This window comes from Rhinatrema bivittatum, chromosome 10 (assembly GCF_901001135.1).
Source record: "Rhinatrema bivittatum chromosome 10, aRhiBiv1.1, whole genome shotgun sequence".
NCBI classification, from domain to species: domain Eukaryota; kingdom Metazoa; phylum Chordata; class Amphibia; order Gymnophiona; family Rhinatrematidae; genus Rhinatrema; species Rhinatrema bivittatum.
Window position 1 is genome coordinate 66,001,986 of NC_042624.1, and position 16,284 is coordinate 66,018,269.

The 16,284-nt window shown below is 43.9% G+C and overlaps 1 protein-coding gene across 5 annotated transcripts in view; it reads left to right on the plus strand.

The window, feature by feature from the left end:
• Positions 1–16,284, plus strand: part of SMG7 (SMG7 nonsense mediated mRNA decay factor) — a 169,485-nt gene that overhangs the window by 86,814 nt on the left and 66,387 nt on the right. For all 5 annotated transcript variants that reach the window (XM_029617622.1, XM_029617623.1, XM_029617625.1 and 2 more), the window contains 3 exons: positions 13,373–13,444; positions 13,935–14,085; positions 16,132–16,267. In XM_029617622.1, coding sequence (XP_029473482.1) covers positions 13,373–13,444; positions 13,935–14,085; positions 16,132–16,267 — 359 coding nt within the window. The remainder of the gene's footprint in view (positions 1–13,372; positions 13,445–13,934; positions 14,086–16,131; positions 16,268–16,284) is intronic.

Sequence of the window (16,284 nt, forward strand, 5' to 3'; positions counted from 1 at the left end):
CTCGGGCCATTATTCCATCTACTTCGTGGTTCCAAAGAAGGACGGCTCCTACCGCCCCATCCTGGACTTGAAGGAAGTCAACAAATCACTCCGGGTAGTTCGGTTCCGCATGGAAACGCTGCGGTCAGTGATCGCGGCGGTGCATCGGGGGGAATTCTTGGCCTCCTTGGACCTGACGGAGGCCTACCTCCACATCCCCATTCGCCGGGAGCATCATTGTCTCCTACGGTTCAAGATCCTGGATCAACATTTTCAGTTTGTGGCTCTCCCGTTCGGGCTGGCGACAGCGCCGCGCACTTTCACCAAAATCATGGTGGTGGTAGCGGCTGCCTTGCGGAAGGAGGGGATACTAGTTCATCCTTACCTGGACGATTGGCTCATCCGAGCGAAGTCTTTTCGCCATGGACAGGAGGCTGTGGCCAGGGTCATAGAGTTTCTGCAGTCCCTGGGATGGGTGGTGAACTTCTCCAAGAGCTCCCTGGTACCCTCGCAGCGCTTGGATTTCCTGGGGGTGACCTTCGACACCCGTCTCGGCGCGGTTTTCCTGCGTCAGGACAAGGCGCAGGCCCTGCGGGAACACATACAACGGTTCTCTGCGTTATCGGTCCCTACCTCCTGGGACTATCTGCAGCTCCTGGGGGTGATGGGTTCCACCATCGACATGGTCCCTTGGGCATTTGCGCACCTCAGGCCTCTACAGAGATCGCTTCTATCCCGGTGGAAACCGCTTTCGCAGGACTATCAGGTGCTCCTCCCCCTGCCGCCGTTTGCCAGGAACAGTCTAACCTGGTGGATGGATCCGGAGAACTTGGCCCGCGGCATGTCTCTCGATCTGCCAAATTGGGTCGTGGTTACCACCGACGCCAGTCTAGTAGGCTGGGGAGCGGTCTGCGATCGCAGCGCCACGCAGGGGACGTGGTCCGCGGAGGAATCAAAGTGGTCCATCAATCGCCTGGAGACCAGAGCGGTCAGACTAGCGCTCCAGCACTTCCTGCCGCTCCTTCGGAACCGGGAGGTCAGGATCTTATCGGACAACGCGACGACGGTGGCCTATATCAACCGACAGGGCGGCACCCGCAGTCCGCAGGTCGCGCTCGAGGCAGAGATGCTGATGCAGTGGGCGGAGCAGCGCCTGGCCGCCTCGCACATCGCGGGAGTGGACAACGTACAGGCGGATTTCCTCAGCCGTCAACTTCTGGATCCCGGGGAATGGTCCCTCTCCGACGAGGCATTGCAGCTGCTCGTCCGGTGGTGGGGAGCCCCCCACCTGGATCTCATGGCGTCCGCACGGAACACCAAGGCGCCCCGGTTCTTCAGCCGCCGGAGAGAGCGAGGGGCGGAGGGCGTAGACGCTCTCGTGCTCCCGTGGCCGACCAACCTGCTGCTATATGCGTTCCCGCCGTGGCCACTGGTCGGAAGACTACTCCGCCGCGTGGAGGCCCACCAGGGAACTGTGATCTTAGTCGCTCCGGAGTGGCCAAGACGACCTTGGTTTGCAGACCTGCTCCAACTGGTGATCGACGGACCCATCCGTCTGGGACATCTCCCCCGCCTCCTTCACCAAGGCCCGGTATTTTTCGACCAGGCAGAACTCTTCTGTCTTGCGGCCTGGCTTTTGAGAGGCACCGCCTTCGGCGTCGGGGCTACCAGGAGGCGGTAGTGTCAACGCTGCTGCGTTCTCGAAAGGCTTCGACATCGGTGGCCTACGTGCGAGTCTGGAAAGTGTTCGAGCTGTGGTGTGCCGGATTGAACACGCGTCCCACGGAGGCTTCGGTTCCCCAGATCCTTCAGTTTCTGCAAGCGGGGGTGGACAAAGGGCTTGCCTACAACTCACTCCGGGTCCAGGTGGCCACCCTTGGTTCGCTCCTGCGGGACGGGGGTTCTCTGATGCAACACCCGGACATCCATCGTTTTCTCAAGGGTGTCAAGCACTTGCGACCGCCGTTGCGGACTCCTTGTCCCTCCTGGAGTCTCAACCTCGTGCTACGGGCCATGTCGGGACCTCCGTTTGAACCACTGCGGAATGCGACGCTTAAGGATCTCACGCTTAAGACGGTGTTTCTGGTGGCTATCTGCTCTGCTCGTCGCATCTTGGAACTGCAGGCCCTGTCGTGCAGAGAGCCCTATCTCCGTTTCTCGGACTCCGGGGTTTCGATTCGCACTGTTCCCTCCTTTCTTCCGAAGGTGGTGTCCGCGTTCCATGTGAATCAGACGGTGGAACTGCCGTCCTTCTCTTCTTCTGAGCCGAAGTCTCTCCGACTCTTGGATGTCAAGCGCACTCTGCGTCTCTATCTGGAGGCTACGAATGATTTCCGGACTTCTGACCATCTCTTCGTACTTTGGTCCGGTCCTAAGAAGGGGTCTCAGGCCTCGAAGACGACCATTGCCAGATGGCTGAAGGCCGGCATTGCCGCTTCCTACATTGGGGTGGGGCGGACTCCCCCACCCGGTATTGTGGCGCATTCGACACGAGCTCAGGCGGCCTCTTGGGCGGAGACTCGCTCGGTCTCCTCTCAAGAAATTTGTAGAGCGGCCACCTGGAAATCGTTACACACGTTCTCGAGACACTATCGTCTACACCTCGCTTCTTCGGTCTTCGGACACTTTGGGGAGCAGGTGCTACGAGCAGGTCTCGCAGGACCCCACCCGGTTTAGGGAAGCTTGGGTACATCCCACTGTCTGGACTGATCCAGGTACGTACAGGGAAAAGAAAATTATTACTTACCAGCTAATTTTCGTTCCTGTAGTACCATGGATCAGTCCAGACGCCCACCGCATTTGGGTTCTAATTCCTGCTTGACTGTTTTCCTCTATGGGACGATGGTGCTTTCTGTCTCTCACGATTTCTCAGTTTTCCCTGTTTGTCACAGTTACGTTTGGGGTTGGCACGCTGACCTCCCGACCTCCCACCCGTTGGTGGGACGGGCACGGGTTTTGTTGTTTACGTTCTGCGGCTGTTGTTGCCGTTACTTTAAACTTGATCCAAATTGGGGGTTCTTTGTTTACTCGGGCTTTGATATACTCGATACTGAACTCCTGCAGAGGGGGTAGTAGTACTCATGGTGACGCCCCCTCGAAGCTTTGACTGACTCCATCTGCTGGATTGGGGACATAACCCACTGTCTGGACTGATCCATGGTACTACAGGAACGAAAATTAGCTGGTAAGTAATAATTTTCTTTTTAGAAGTTAATTACTGCCATCTTATTTTAGGATGTTAAAAACCCCTCCAAATGGCAGTTAACCAAAGACCCACTCTTTCTTCATGCATTGACAGGTAGTCCTCACACCAGCCCTTGCAGCAGGACTGGGGATTTAACATTTTCTTTGGAATTCCATATGCTTTTCCTTTCAGACCAATAAGGAGAAAAGGGAAAGCAAGTTTCTCCATTAACAGTGGGAAAATTAGCCATTATCTGTAGGTGATGTTGCCGCTGTCAGATGACATGGACCCAGCTCTCAGAACTCAACAAGACTTTACTGAGCATGCACAAAGTCCCTGCACATGTGCGCTGCATCGCAAGTCCCTCAGTCTCCGAGGAGCTTACACTTTAGTGAAGTAGACAACCTCCAGGAAGATGGGTAGGCATTAAGTATGGCTACCTATGGAGATTCCTGTCTAGAAATAAGCAAAACTTGCTTTCTCCGTCAGTCAGCAGGCATGAATTAACCATTAAGCATCCGGTGGTCAAGTTGAGGGTTGCAGTGCAGAGCAGCTACTGAAATAAGCAACATGGATGCCACCAATGGCGAGTGGACTATTGGGTGAATACACAGTCCAAAACTGCTTTTCCAAACTACTGTCCCTTTGAGACATGTTGAGATAGTAGGGGGACTTGAAGGTATGAATTAATAACAAAGTAACAGCTTTGTAAATATCTTCAGTGGAGGTGGCTGTTAGATGAGCCTCTGAAGTCACCATGGCTCTCACTTGATGAGCCTTCCCAGAGTCTAATCTGCAAGCAAGTCTGTGCATAACAGTGTGCTATACAGTCCACTGGCTAATTAGACATTAGTTCTTTTGGTAACAGCTTGTCCCAATCTATTAGGATCAAAGGACACAAAGAACTGAGAACATAAGAAATTGCCATGCTGGGTCAGACCAAGGGTCCATCAAGCCCAGCATCCTGTTTCCAACAGAAGCCAAACCAGGCCACAAGAACCTGGCAATTACCCAAACACTAAGAAGATCCCATGCCACTGATGCAATTAATAGCAGTGGCTATTCCCTAAGTAAATGTCATTAATAAACGTTAATGGACTTCTCCTCCAAACCTTTTTTGAACCCAGCTACACTAACTGCACTAACCACATCCTCTGGCAACAAATTCCAGAGCTTTATTGTGCGTTTAGTGAAAGAATTTTCTCCAGTTAGTCTTAAATGTGCTCCTTGCTAACTTCATGGAATGTCCCCTAGTCCTTCTATTATTCGAAAGTGTAAATAACCGATTCACATCTACTTGTTCAAGACCTCACATGATCTTAAAGACCTCTATCATATCCCCCCTCAGCCGTCTCTTCTCCAAGCTGAACAGCCCTAACCTCTTCAGCCTTTCTTCATAGGGGAGCTGTTCCATCCCCTTTATCATTTTGGTACCCTTCTTTGTACCTTCTCCATCGCAACTATATCTTTTTTGAGATGCGGCGACCAGAATTATACACAGTATTCCAGGTGCGGTCTCACCATGGAGGGATACAGAGGCATTATGACATTTTCCGTCTTAACCATTCCCTTCCTAATAATTCCTAATATTTTGTTTGCTTTTTTGACTGCTGCAGCACACTGAGCCGATGATTTTAAAGTATTATCCACTATGATCCCTAGATCTTTTTCCTTGGTGGTAGCTCCTAATATGGAACCTAACATCGTGTAACTACAGCAAGGGTTATTTTTCCCTATATGCAATGTTGAGGTTGTCATTCACAAGTAATATGCTAAGGCTCTCTTGCAGTCCAAGGAGTGAAGAGCTCTCACCTCCGTGCATGTGAGGTTGCAGAAAGCAGGCAGCACATTTTTTGTTGTTAATGTGGAAGAATTACCCTGTAGTGAAAAAGTGCAAGTATGGCAATTGGGATACAATGCCTGCAATTCCCTTATGTGGCAAGCCAAAGTGGCAGCTACAAGTAACACTTTCCAGGTGAGAAACTTAAGTCTGACTCAAGAGGTTCAAAGCGAGGTATCATGGGCTTTGTTTTAAAGCATATAGAGGCAGATTTAAAGATCTACGCATATATACCCTAAAGGATGGCAAGGTAGGGGAGATATGACATAATACCTCCAAGGTTTTCATGCACAGGAGGCAAGCTTATTTCAACAGAAAAGAGGCTATAGAATGAGATGAGGGTGAAAGGAGGTAGGCTAAGGAGTAATCTTAGGAAATATTTCTTTATTATAGAGAGGGTAGTAGATTCATGGAACAGCCTCCAAGTGAAGGTGGTGACGACAAAAACAGTATATGAATTCAAGAAAGCTTGGGATTTGTAAAACTAATTAGTTGGGTGGATGGGCAGACTAGAGGGGCCATACATTCTTTTTCTGCCATCACATTTCTGTTTATTTATATGAAATATAAACATGTTAACAGGCAGTTTAATCCTGACAGAATATTCCTCAAGGCTGATATATAATAGTGGAGATAAATTAAAATAACTGGAAAAAAAAACCCTTTTAGAAAATCATCTGCAGTTAAATTGGGGGGGCGGAGGGGGACATAGAAATAACAAAACAGGATAAAGCATATAATCAAGCAAAAGTGGTAAAAAAAAAAAATAGAATCTCCCCCAAAAAATCACATCCTTAACTGACATTCGATACTGGGCTAATACAGTGTTAATCTATTCTCATTAAATATTTGGAACTGTGAAGGATCAAAAAAACCCCAAAAAAACAAATTTAACATATAGGAAGCCCCTTCATAACTGATGATACATTTATGTATTTAGCAGGAAATTTCAAGGAAAAAAAAACCTTGCACCCATTTCGACTAAATGTGGTCTTAAATAAAAAAAAAAATAATAATAAAATTTTGTTTCTCTTGATTTCATCTACACAAATCTGGAGAAACCCTGACTTTGGTACTGTAGAACAAAGCATCTTTATAACAAAGGCTCAATGGCCCAATCCCTATCTGGTTCTAATGCAATTGTTACAAGAAGTGTGTTGCTTTACCAGTTTGCATTGAGGATTCCAGAAAACCAGTTAAATCCAGTATATCCATAGGTAAAGTAGATGACCCTCATCCCTCCTTACTTGCCTTCTTCCTACCCAAAGGTCAAGTACTGGTGGAAAGGCCTCTGATGGATACTTAAAAAAAAAGTATTTATTTTTTCATCATTTCACATAGTGACATAGTAATTGATTTAGGGAAATTTTATATTAAACGCAGATTCTATCTTCTGGTAATATTCTTCAAGATCCCAATTTTGTTATATAAAGATCATCTTGGACACGTGCAGCATTCACTATATGGATGGCTGAATGTTCATCTCATATTTCTTAATCCCTTCATAATGTTTAAACAATGTCAAGTGTAGACAGTTTAGAATAGGTCGAAGAAAATTCACACAATTGGGATACACAGCTGGTAAGTGAAGCCTTCATCTGGGAAACATGGTACAACCAAAAGATAAAAGAAACCAAGCAAAATCTGAGAAAAAAAGAAAGATTGGAAAAAACACAAAACAAATGAAAACCTAACTAGATACAGAAAACACCTAGCCTACTACAAGCAAATAATCCTTGACTCAAAAACTCCAAAATTGAAAAAATAATCCTAGAACATTATTCACCATAGCCAAAAACCTAACCAACGATAGAACAGAAGCTCCCATAGGCTTACCTGAAAACAAATGTAACGAAATAGCACAGTTCTTCCATGACACAATTAGAAACCTAAAAACCAAAATTCCAAATACAACAAAACAAGAAATTAAAATGCACAAAAGAGACGGTGCACATTGGTCCAAATTTAAGGAAACAACAGAACCTGAAGTAGAAGCCATTTTAAAAAAGATAAACCCAGCCCCACATATAATTGACACCCTACCAACAAACGACATAAAAAAATTAGCAAACATAGTCTCCCCCACATTAACAAAGATCATAAACCTATCCTTAGAGGAAGGATCCCTACCAGATAACCTGAAAGGAGCAATAATTAAACCAATAATAAAGAAAAAATCATTATACTTAGTAACTACAGACCAGTCTCAAATCTTCCACTAATAGCAAAATTAATAGGAAAAAACGTTCAAAAACTAGCTGAACACCTAGAAAACAATAATATACTGTACCCCCTCACAGCACGGATTTCGCAAACATTACAGCACAGAGACCTTACCACTCTCATTGACTAACATAATGAGAGGTTTTGACAATGGTAAACATTACATCCTATCTTCTGCCTTTGTCACAGTAAATCATGGCATACTGCTAAAGAGACTTGACGAAATTGGATTAAAGGAAAAAAATAAAGCCTGGTTCAGATCATACCTAAGTAACAGATATTATCAAGTTCAAATCAAAAACATGTTGTCAGAAAAAATAAATCTAGTAACTGGAGTACCACAAGGATCAGCACTCGCTGCCACACTCTTTAATATCCACCTACTTCCATTGTGCCATCTCCTAGCTGGCCTGGGTATCATACACGTGTAGGCAAATGGTGGATTAGACACCAAATATAGTCCAAAATTTCTTTATTTTGATGGAGACACAGATTTTATACTTTGCCCGACTCAGGCCGAGTTTCGCCCCAACGGGGCTGCCTCAGGGGCTAAAAACAATTATAACATATCAATCAGCATACAAATCAAACATGACCACAGATCTATTGTTTTTAAGAAATCATATTCGTGTAAAAAATAATTATTACCTGTATGTAGATATTTATGAATTCAATATTCAATATATTTATATATCGGAATTCAAGTGTCTGAAACTTAAAATGTAAATAATGTAAACATATGAATCATAACACTTTTACATTCATGCAATATTTTTACAGTCCACATAGAAGTGAAATTAAAATAAAAGCAAACTTTAATGATGTTATACTAATCCTAAACTCTTAGCACTCATGAAGACATATTTTTGATACATTGTATCAAGGTGTGACCACCAGTGCTGTGTATATAACTATATGTATTGTGACAATACTTGATGAATTACAAGAAATATTACTGTTGGTTACTATGAAATGTGCAGTGAAGAAACTTAATGACTTTTTCATATTTTGTAAGGAATTAATTAGATAAAGAATAAATTTAAGGTTTGTATAAGCTGATATAACTTACTGCCAAAATCTTGATTTTTGCTCGTAGCAAGATTACTGCTCAAAATTCTACCTGAACCTAAAAATACCAGCAAAATGAATCATTTAGTGAAATTGACTTGTAACAATCCCTTACAATTAGAGGGACCTTAATCCCCAAAGGTGCAAAGTACTACAAACATGAGATGCCGATTTTAAAGAGACAGATAACAAAGTGCAAAGTACTACAAACCACGTTGCCGATTTTAAGGGGCATAGATCGCTCCAAAAACATTTGTAAGCCACAAACCGTTATTCCTCAAACTTGCTGCAATGAATGCGTCTCCATCAAAATAAAGAAATTTTGGACTATATTTGGTGTCTAATCCACCATTTGCCTACACGGCGCTCTTAGATCACCTACCCTCCTGCTTCATCAGTCCTGGGTATCATACACTACATATATGCCGATGATATTCAAATAGGGAGGAGAAATAGCCTAGTGGTTAGAGCAGTGTCCTGTGAACCAGGAGACCAGGGTTCGAGTCCTGCTGTCGCTCCTTGCTGGCCTTGGGCAAGTCACTTTACCCTCCATTGCCTCGGGTACAATGTGATCGAATGTCGGTATATAAAAACAATAAATATAAAAACAATATATAAAATAAATAAATTAAATATTACTGGAAAAAACACTAAACCTAGCAATCATGTACCTTGATATTATTAAACAGCTACTAAACCAAATGGAGCTAGTCATTAACAAAGAAAAAACTGAATTCCTCCATCTAGAACGAAAAAACATGGTCATCCAATACTAGAGATGTGAATCGTGTCCTCGATCGTCTTAACGATCGATTTCGGCTGGGAGGGGGAGGGAATCGTATCGTCGCCGTTTGGGTGTTTAGAGTATCGTTAAAATCGTGAACCGGCACACTAAAACCCCCTAAAACCCATCCCCCACCCTCCCGAACCCCCCCCCCCAAATGCCTTAAATTACCTGGGGGTCCAGCGGCGGTCCGGAACAGCCTCCTGCAATTGAATCGTGTTGTCTTCAGCCGGCGGCCATAGACCAACACGATTCGACTGCAGGAGGTCGTTCCGGACCCCCGCTGGACTTTTGGCAAGTCTTGTGGGGGGTCAGGAGGCCCCCCCAAGCTGGCCAAAAGTCCCTGGGGGTCCAGCGGGGGTCCGGGAGCGATCTCCTGCCGCGAATCGTTTTCCGTACGGAAAATGGAGCCGGCAGGAGATCGACTGCAGGAGGTCGTTCAGCCGGGGTCCGGAACCCCCGCTGAACGACCTCCTGCAGTGTGCCGGTTTTCCTGCCCTCCCCCTTCCCCCGATTTACGATTTTTTGACGATAAATCGGGGGAATTGGTATTGTATCGTGGCCCTAACGATTTTTGACGATTTAAAATATATCGGACGATATTTTAAATCATCAAAAAACGATTCACATCCCTATCTAATACTGCTTAAAAAAAAAAAAAAAAAAGAAAAATCATAAAATTGAACCTCGGTGTAATAATTGACACAGACCTTAGCCTCAAACACATATCATTAAAAGTCAAAGAAGGATATGCCAAACTAATGGTCCTCAGGAAACTTAAACCATTACTAAATCAAACAAATTTCTGAACAGTCCTACAAGCACTAATATTTGCCAGCACTGACTACTGTAATGCCCTTCTATTAGGATTACCATACACGACAATAAGACCACTCCAAAACTCAGCCGCAAGAATTCTGACTGGCAAAAGAAACCTGAGATCTGTCAACAAAGCCCTCATAGAGAAACTCTGAAAGCTGTACACACACAATCTTCATATAGCACATTATATGTATGTATGTTTCGGTTTGTTTATTGCACCTTTTAACTTGAATGTATAATCTAACAGTTTTTATTGTAGTTAAAGGACAGATTAGACAACATTGAACAATTAGCCATTATTATGAAACTGTTACCGAGCTTAAAAGGCACCTCCATTACCAATAATAGGAACAGATACATATACAATTTACTATATGTGCTTCCATGTAAACCGTTGTGACGGTATATTACTGAACGACGGTACAGAAAAGATTTTAAATAAATAAATAAATAGACCAGAGCCCATACATCTCCCAAAGACACTTCATCAGAAACCGTTGGTAGAGGCACTAAATCAGACTTAACAGGCATTGTTGACCCCTTCTGTGGGGTTTAACTATGAAGAAAAAGGCAGAGATGCTTTTTTTGTTTTTGCCTCTCTGCAGTTTCCGGCACCGTTTTTAAAGGACTTGCAAAGGGGGCAGAAGCGATGCCCATTTCTTCACAGTCTGGCCCCCACATAAGGGTTAAGTGGAAGCCAGAAAGGAACTGGGCAAACTTTCCGGGGAGAGGGGGAGTCGTCTGGGCCTGGGGAGACCTCGGCTGGGCTCAGCTTAGCCCAGCCAGATATGCTAGAGCCCTGCCGCCATCTTCAGGGGTGGGAGGAGATTGTGGAGGGCCTTGAGGTCTTGGTTAGCTGCTTTTTGTTCTTTTTCATGTTTGTTTTGGGACTAAACCTAAATAAACATTAAACAAATAGGAAAATCCCCCCCCCCCTCTCGCCTCCTCCCCCCCCCCCTGCAAAATGAAAAAACAAACCAAAATTAATTTCTTTGACCTGCACATCCCTAACAATTATTTAAAAAAAAACAAACCAAAAACTCAGAGTTGATTAAGGAAACCCTGATCAAGAAAAAGAAAATCCTGGTAAAAGAAAAACAAAAAGTCATAAATGGTCTGGAATAACCAAATTTTAAGCTGCTTCTGAAAAGCGAGGTACTGCATCACAGACCGCAAATCACAGTAACTTGTTCCAAACAAGTTGCACCACAAGGAAAATACCCTGTTATGGTTGAGGGTGCACCTAATCTCCTTCACTGAAGGAACTTCCAACAAGGAGTCTTCCTGAGATCACAAACAGGCCGATACAGTAAAGTCCGCGGGAGAGCGGGCGAACGCCTGCTCTCCCGGCGCACACAATTCAGTATTTAAATTAGGCCCGGTAGTAAAAACGGGCAAAAGGAGGCGCTGGGGACACTAGCGCCTCCTTTTGCCCTAGCGCCTCCTTTTGCCCTAGCGCCTCCTTTTTGACAGGAGCGACGGCTGTCAGCGGGTTTGATAGCCGACGCTCAATTTTGCCGGCGTCTGTTCTCGAGCCCGCTGACAGTCACAGGCTCAGAAACCGGACGCCGGCAAAATTGAGCGTCTGGTTTTCAGCCCGACAGCCGCGGGGGCGCTTGTTGCATGTTGAGGGCACTATTAGGTGCCGCGGGTTGGATGCGCGTTTTCCTCCCCTTACTGAATAAGGGGTAAGGGAAAACGCACGTCCAAGAGCAGGCTAACAGTGCGCACTGTTGGAGTGCACTGTACTGTGTAGGCCTGAAAGGCTGAACTGGAAAATAAGTAAGATGATCCTGCAAATAAACTGGGCCACCACCATTCATGGTTTTAAGGCTGAACACAGTTAAATTGGATTCTGTTTTGAAAAGAGCCAATGAAAATGCTTCAAAAATGATATGCACCTAATGCCACAGCCCACTATTTGCAGCTGCTTTAGCATTTGCCAGGCAGGCCCACGTGCAAATCTAACTTTATCTAATTATATTAGATAATTTGTATAGATACTAGAAATTATTAGATTATTTATTACCCTGTTAAGTTTCACATATACAATGTTTTCTCATTATAACCTTCCAAGTTATCTTATTATTTAATCTCAGTTTATTGTAAAGCCTTGTTAAGCTACTTTAATGTTCCATTTAAACCGATATGATGTTCCCAATGAATGTCAACCTATAAAAATGTTAAATGTTGCAGTAGTTCTGCCTAGATACAATAGTGGCATGTATTGTATCCAGATTCTTGCTACAAAACCGGGGCTTCCCTGTTTGTTTGGTTTTTTTTTTTGTATAAACATTTTTATTGGTGTTAAACATTTACAAAAATACAACACCATATCAAGATATTACAAGCTCATAACACCTTTTAACAACTCACCCCAACCCTCCCTCCCGCCTCCCTCACTTACACAACCAACAATGACAAGGGTGTTCCCAAATATATATACAACAGTACTAGATGTGCAGTAATTTGTTTTGAAGTATGTTGTGTGTATATATATTTGGGAACACCCTTGTCATTGTTGGTTGTGTTTTTTGGGTTTGTTTTTTTTTAAGTACCGGTAGCTGCAAGTGATAGAACACAGTGGAGTCCCTGGTAATGTGTGAATAGAAAGAGATTCCTGACCTCTTGCCTTAAATAGAAGAGCAATTCTGTTCATATACAATGAAAAGTCAGATGCAACAGCTTCAGGCTTCCCAAATGCCAGGAACTCTGTTTATCCTGGTTTTAATTTAAGCTTATTAAACTGCATCCACTTCTAAATAACATCAAGACGTAAATTGATCCTCTCAGATGTCAGTTTTCCATCTGTCCCGAAGTCTTGTACATTACTGGCATACAGAAGAAACCCTAAACCTAATCTCCCCAGGTGAGAGTTGGGACCTTGCAGAGGGGAAGGGAAAAATAAAAAGTGCTCATCACCTCCTGTTGTGAGCAGTTTACCCTGGGGTGTGTTGAAATTTCTGAATTCACACCCTGTAAAATCTTACTGATTATATAAAGTATTCTTGCCTCCCATTTTATATTTTTTTTATGTTGGTTAATACATAGGTTTTAAAGGAGAGAACATTCTCTCAGGAGGGTAGGAAAGCAATTTTTCGCATCTGCACCAGACACAAATTCTTTATCATTTTAAGTAGTGTTTATCTCTAAAGATGTGCTTTGGGTAAAAATTTCATGCTGGGCCCCTCCCCCTGTGGGAATTTCATTTTTCCTTTGGTTTGGGGTTTTTTTCTGGGGTGATTTTCGGGTTAGCACGCACTAACTCCAAAACTAATTTTTTTTTTCCCCCGAAATTTCAGAAAAAATCTTTTTTTTTTTCAGTTCTCCCGAACCATTCCGAATTAGGCAATTTCGTTAACATTGCCTAAATCGGGAAAAACAATTGCACAACCCTAATTATCTTTTTTTTTTTTTTTTTGTATCCAAAAATAATCCCACCAAAATGACATTTTTCCTTTTGTCTTCTCAGCCCGATACAGGAACCAGACTAGCCAGGCAGAGTCTTATTACAGACACGCAGCCCAGCTTGTCCCTTCCAATGGTAAGTGGGTGCCTTCCACAGGCAGGAAGCTTCCTTTTAACACGTGTGGGGGTTTTTTTTTCCAGGCACTGGCGAAACTTTCCAAAACAGAATTTTCTTAATTCAGTTGCATTCATCATTCGCATAAAGGTGTAAGCTGCTGGATCCTCAGCAGCAAGGTTACTAGACCTGCCTGTGAAGTGCACTTTGTGGATTATAAAAGGCTTTCTAATATAGCAAACCTTAGTCTAGGGTGGTGACAGTCCTATTTTGCTTCTCCTCCACTCTTTGAGGAACCCTGATGGGTTGCTGACCAGTTACAATTTTGCTAAGGAGTCCAGTTTTGTGAAAGTGGTACAAGGCATGTTGTCTATAATCATAAATTCCAGAGAAAATTGGTTTACATTCCTTTAACTACCGTAGGAACTGAGAAAATCACTGCTGGATTTTCTCTCTCACTTTAAGCGAGCCACCAGTAATGTCACCTGTGTCTCCTCTGCTTTTCTCTTAGGTCAGCCTTATAACCAACTGGCTATCCTTGCCTCTTCCAAAGGAGATCATCTCACCACCATCTTTTACTACTGCCGGAGCATTGCTGTGAAATTCCCTTTCCCAGCAGCATCCACCAACCTGCAGAAGGCGCTCTCTAAGGCACTTGAGAGGTGAAAAGCTTCTCTCTCTACCAGTGTCTCCTTGAAATAATTAAACTGTTCATAGCAGCTGATGTTGGTTTGTATTTGGTGTTCAATCATTGAGAACAATCTGTACTGAGATTTGGGATGGTGCAGGTTTATTATTTTCAGCATGGAAATCTAATTTTGCTGAGCTGGTACTGACTTGGTAGTTGATGCAGTTGTGTAGGATATCGGAGCCTGGATGTCCAGTCTGGCTCTGGTGGGGTTGAATTGAGCAGTTGATGTGCTTGGGATCTCCTAGGGAGAGGTATTTGTTGGCTGCTGCAAAGGTGCCTTCTGCTGGTACTAAGAAGGCACTGAAAGTGTTATATTCGGGAGACATTTCCAGATTTCTGCCAACAAGACAACTAGGATCACTCTTGGCAATCATGCTTAGAGGGAGACAGCAAAAATACATAACCTCTCCTCCCCTCACAGCTCCCTGACACAGGCCCTAGGGCTTTGGCAAGGGGGAGATAGTCTGTCTTGATGCATGGCACACTCAGGCTTCAGAAGGGAGGGTAGACCCTTGCCCCTGCTATAGGGGCAGCCCCCACTGGTCAGCAAATGCTAATAAGTGTGCCTTGGGAGGTGCCACTGCAGCCCTGGGGCCTGCAAGTGGGGTTCCTGGCCACCCAGATATGACTCTGGGGGAAGAGTAGGGGCAGAAGAGACCACCAAAGGTATTGGGGGAGTAAACATTTTAAAAAGCTTAAAATTTCAAAATGGGTCAACGGATGTACTGGTGAAAAAGCAAAATTCTTTTAAAAGGTTGGGTTTTTTTTTTGGGTGGGGGGGGAGGTTTGTCAGTACCTAGAATTTGGTTTTCAGAGTGTCAAATGTGACCAAATAGCTTTTTATGTGGGCTGGGCTGGTGGTACAGTGGAATGTGGAAGACTCATGTTTGTTCTCCAGGATGGCTGGGGATATGGAGGCAACTTTCACATCCTGTGGCTGGGGGTAGGGGGAAAGATTTCCAGCCATTGCTCAATGGTAACTCCTAATGGCTTGAGCTAGACTGCTAGGGTACTGGGGATCTGGAGGGCATGGGAGTTTTGTAGCTCCTGGCCAGAAACCATCCCTGCAATGACTAGGCTGGGGAAAGCTATAAAAATAGGAGCGATACTCTAGCATAGTTATGAATGAAGGCTCATGAGGATGTTCCAATTCAGCTGGAAGTCATAAGAGCAGGAGGACTGCCTGACCCAAAATTAAAAAAAAAAAGTTTCTCTGCATGAAAACAAAAGAAGTAAGCCGAAAAATGGTTCCTAGCACAGAAGTTCTACGTGTTAGTACAGTATGTTTCTGTACTGTGGAGAAACTGTCGCTGTAACTGGCTTTGTCCTTACTTTTCCAGTGGAATGTCTGATAGGTAATAAGTGATATTACATTGTACTAGTATACATTGTTATAACATTTAACAGATGAAACCAAAAGGATTTAATATTCTTTGGTTTAGTAAGCAAATGGGTTTAGGCAATTTTCAGACTGCAATGAGAGAGACTGCTCATACGTTCTTAGTTGCAGGCTTTCCACATGTTCTCAAGGCGAACGTGCATGTGTACTTTTTGCTTTGAAATGTGCCGTTACTGCAAAGTACACATGATCACTTGCACCTGCCTCTTTCCTGTGGATACATTTTTGCTGGAAAAAAAATACATGAAAATTTGAAAACGTCACCTAAATGTGTACTTTTTCCTCCCCCTATCTAAACACCCCTCAATGTGGCAAAAATTAACATTGAGAGAGGGAGGGCAATTTTCAAACAGGCAATTAATTGCATAAAATGTTTTTTACATGTGTAAATTACTTTTAAAAAAATTATCCCTCCTATTCTTTCATGGAACTTATCTTTATTTTTCTTGATCCCAGGGTGTTGAGGAACAGCCCAACATTACCGGTTTAGAGCCTTTTACTATTCATTTACATGGGCCTAAATCTAGAAATAGAAAATATTTGGGGGCATGCTAATGAGATTCTTCTGTACACTGGTGTGCAGAAATCTTAATGTGAGCTTCTGCCTTATTTATGTAGCCGTGATGAGGTGAAGACAAGATGGGGTGTTTCAGATTTCATCAAGGCATTTATTAAGTTCCATGGCCATGTGTACTTGAGTAAGAGCCTGGAGAAGCTAAATCCTCTGCGGGAGAAGCTGGAGGAGCAGTTCAAGGTGAGTACTGTCTGTTC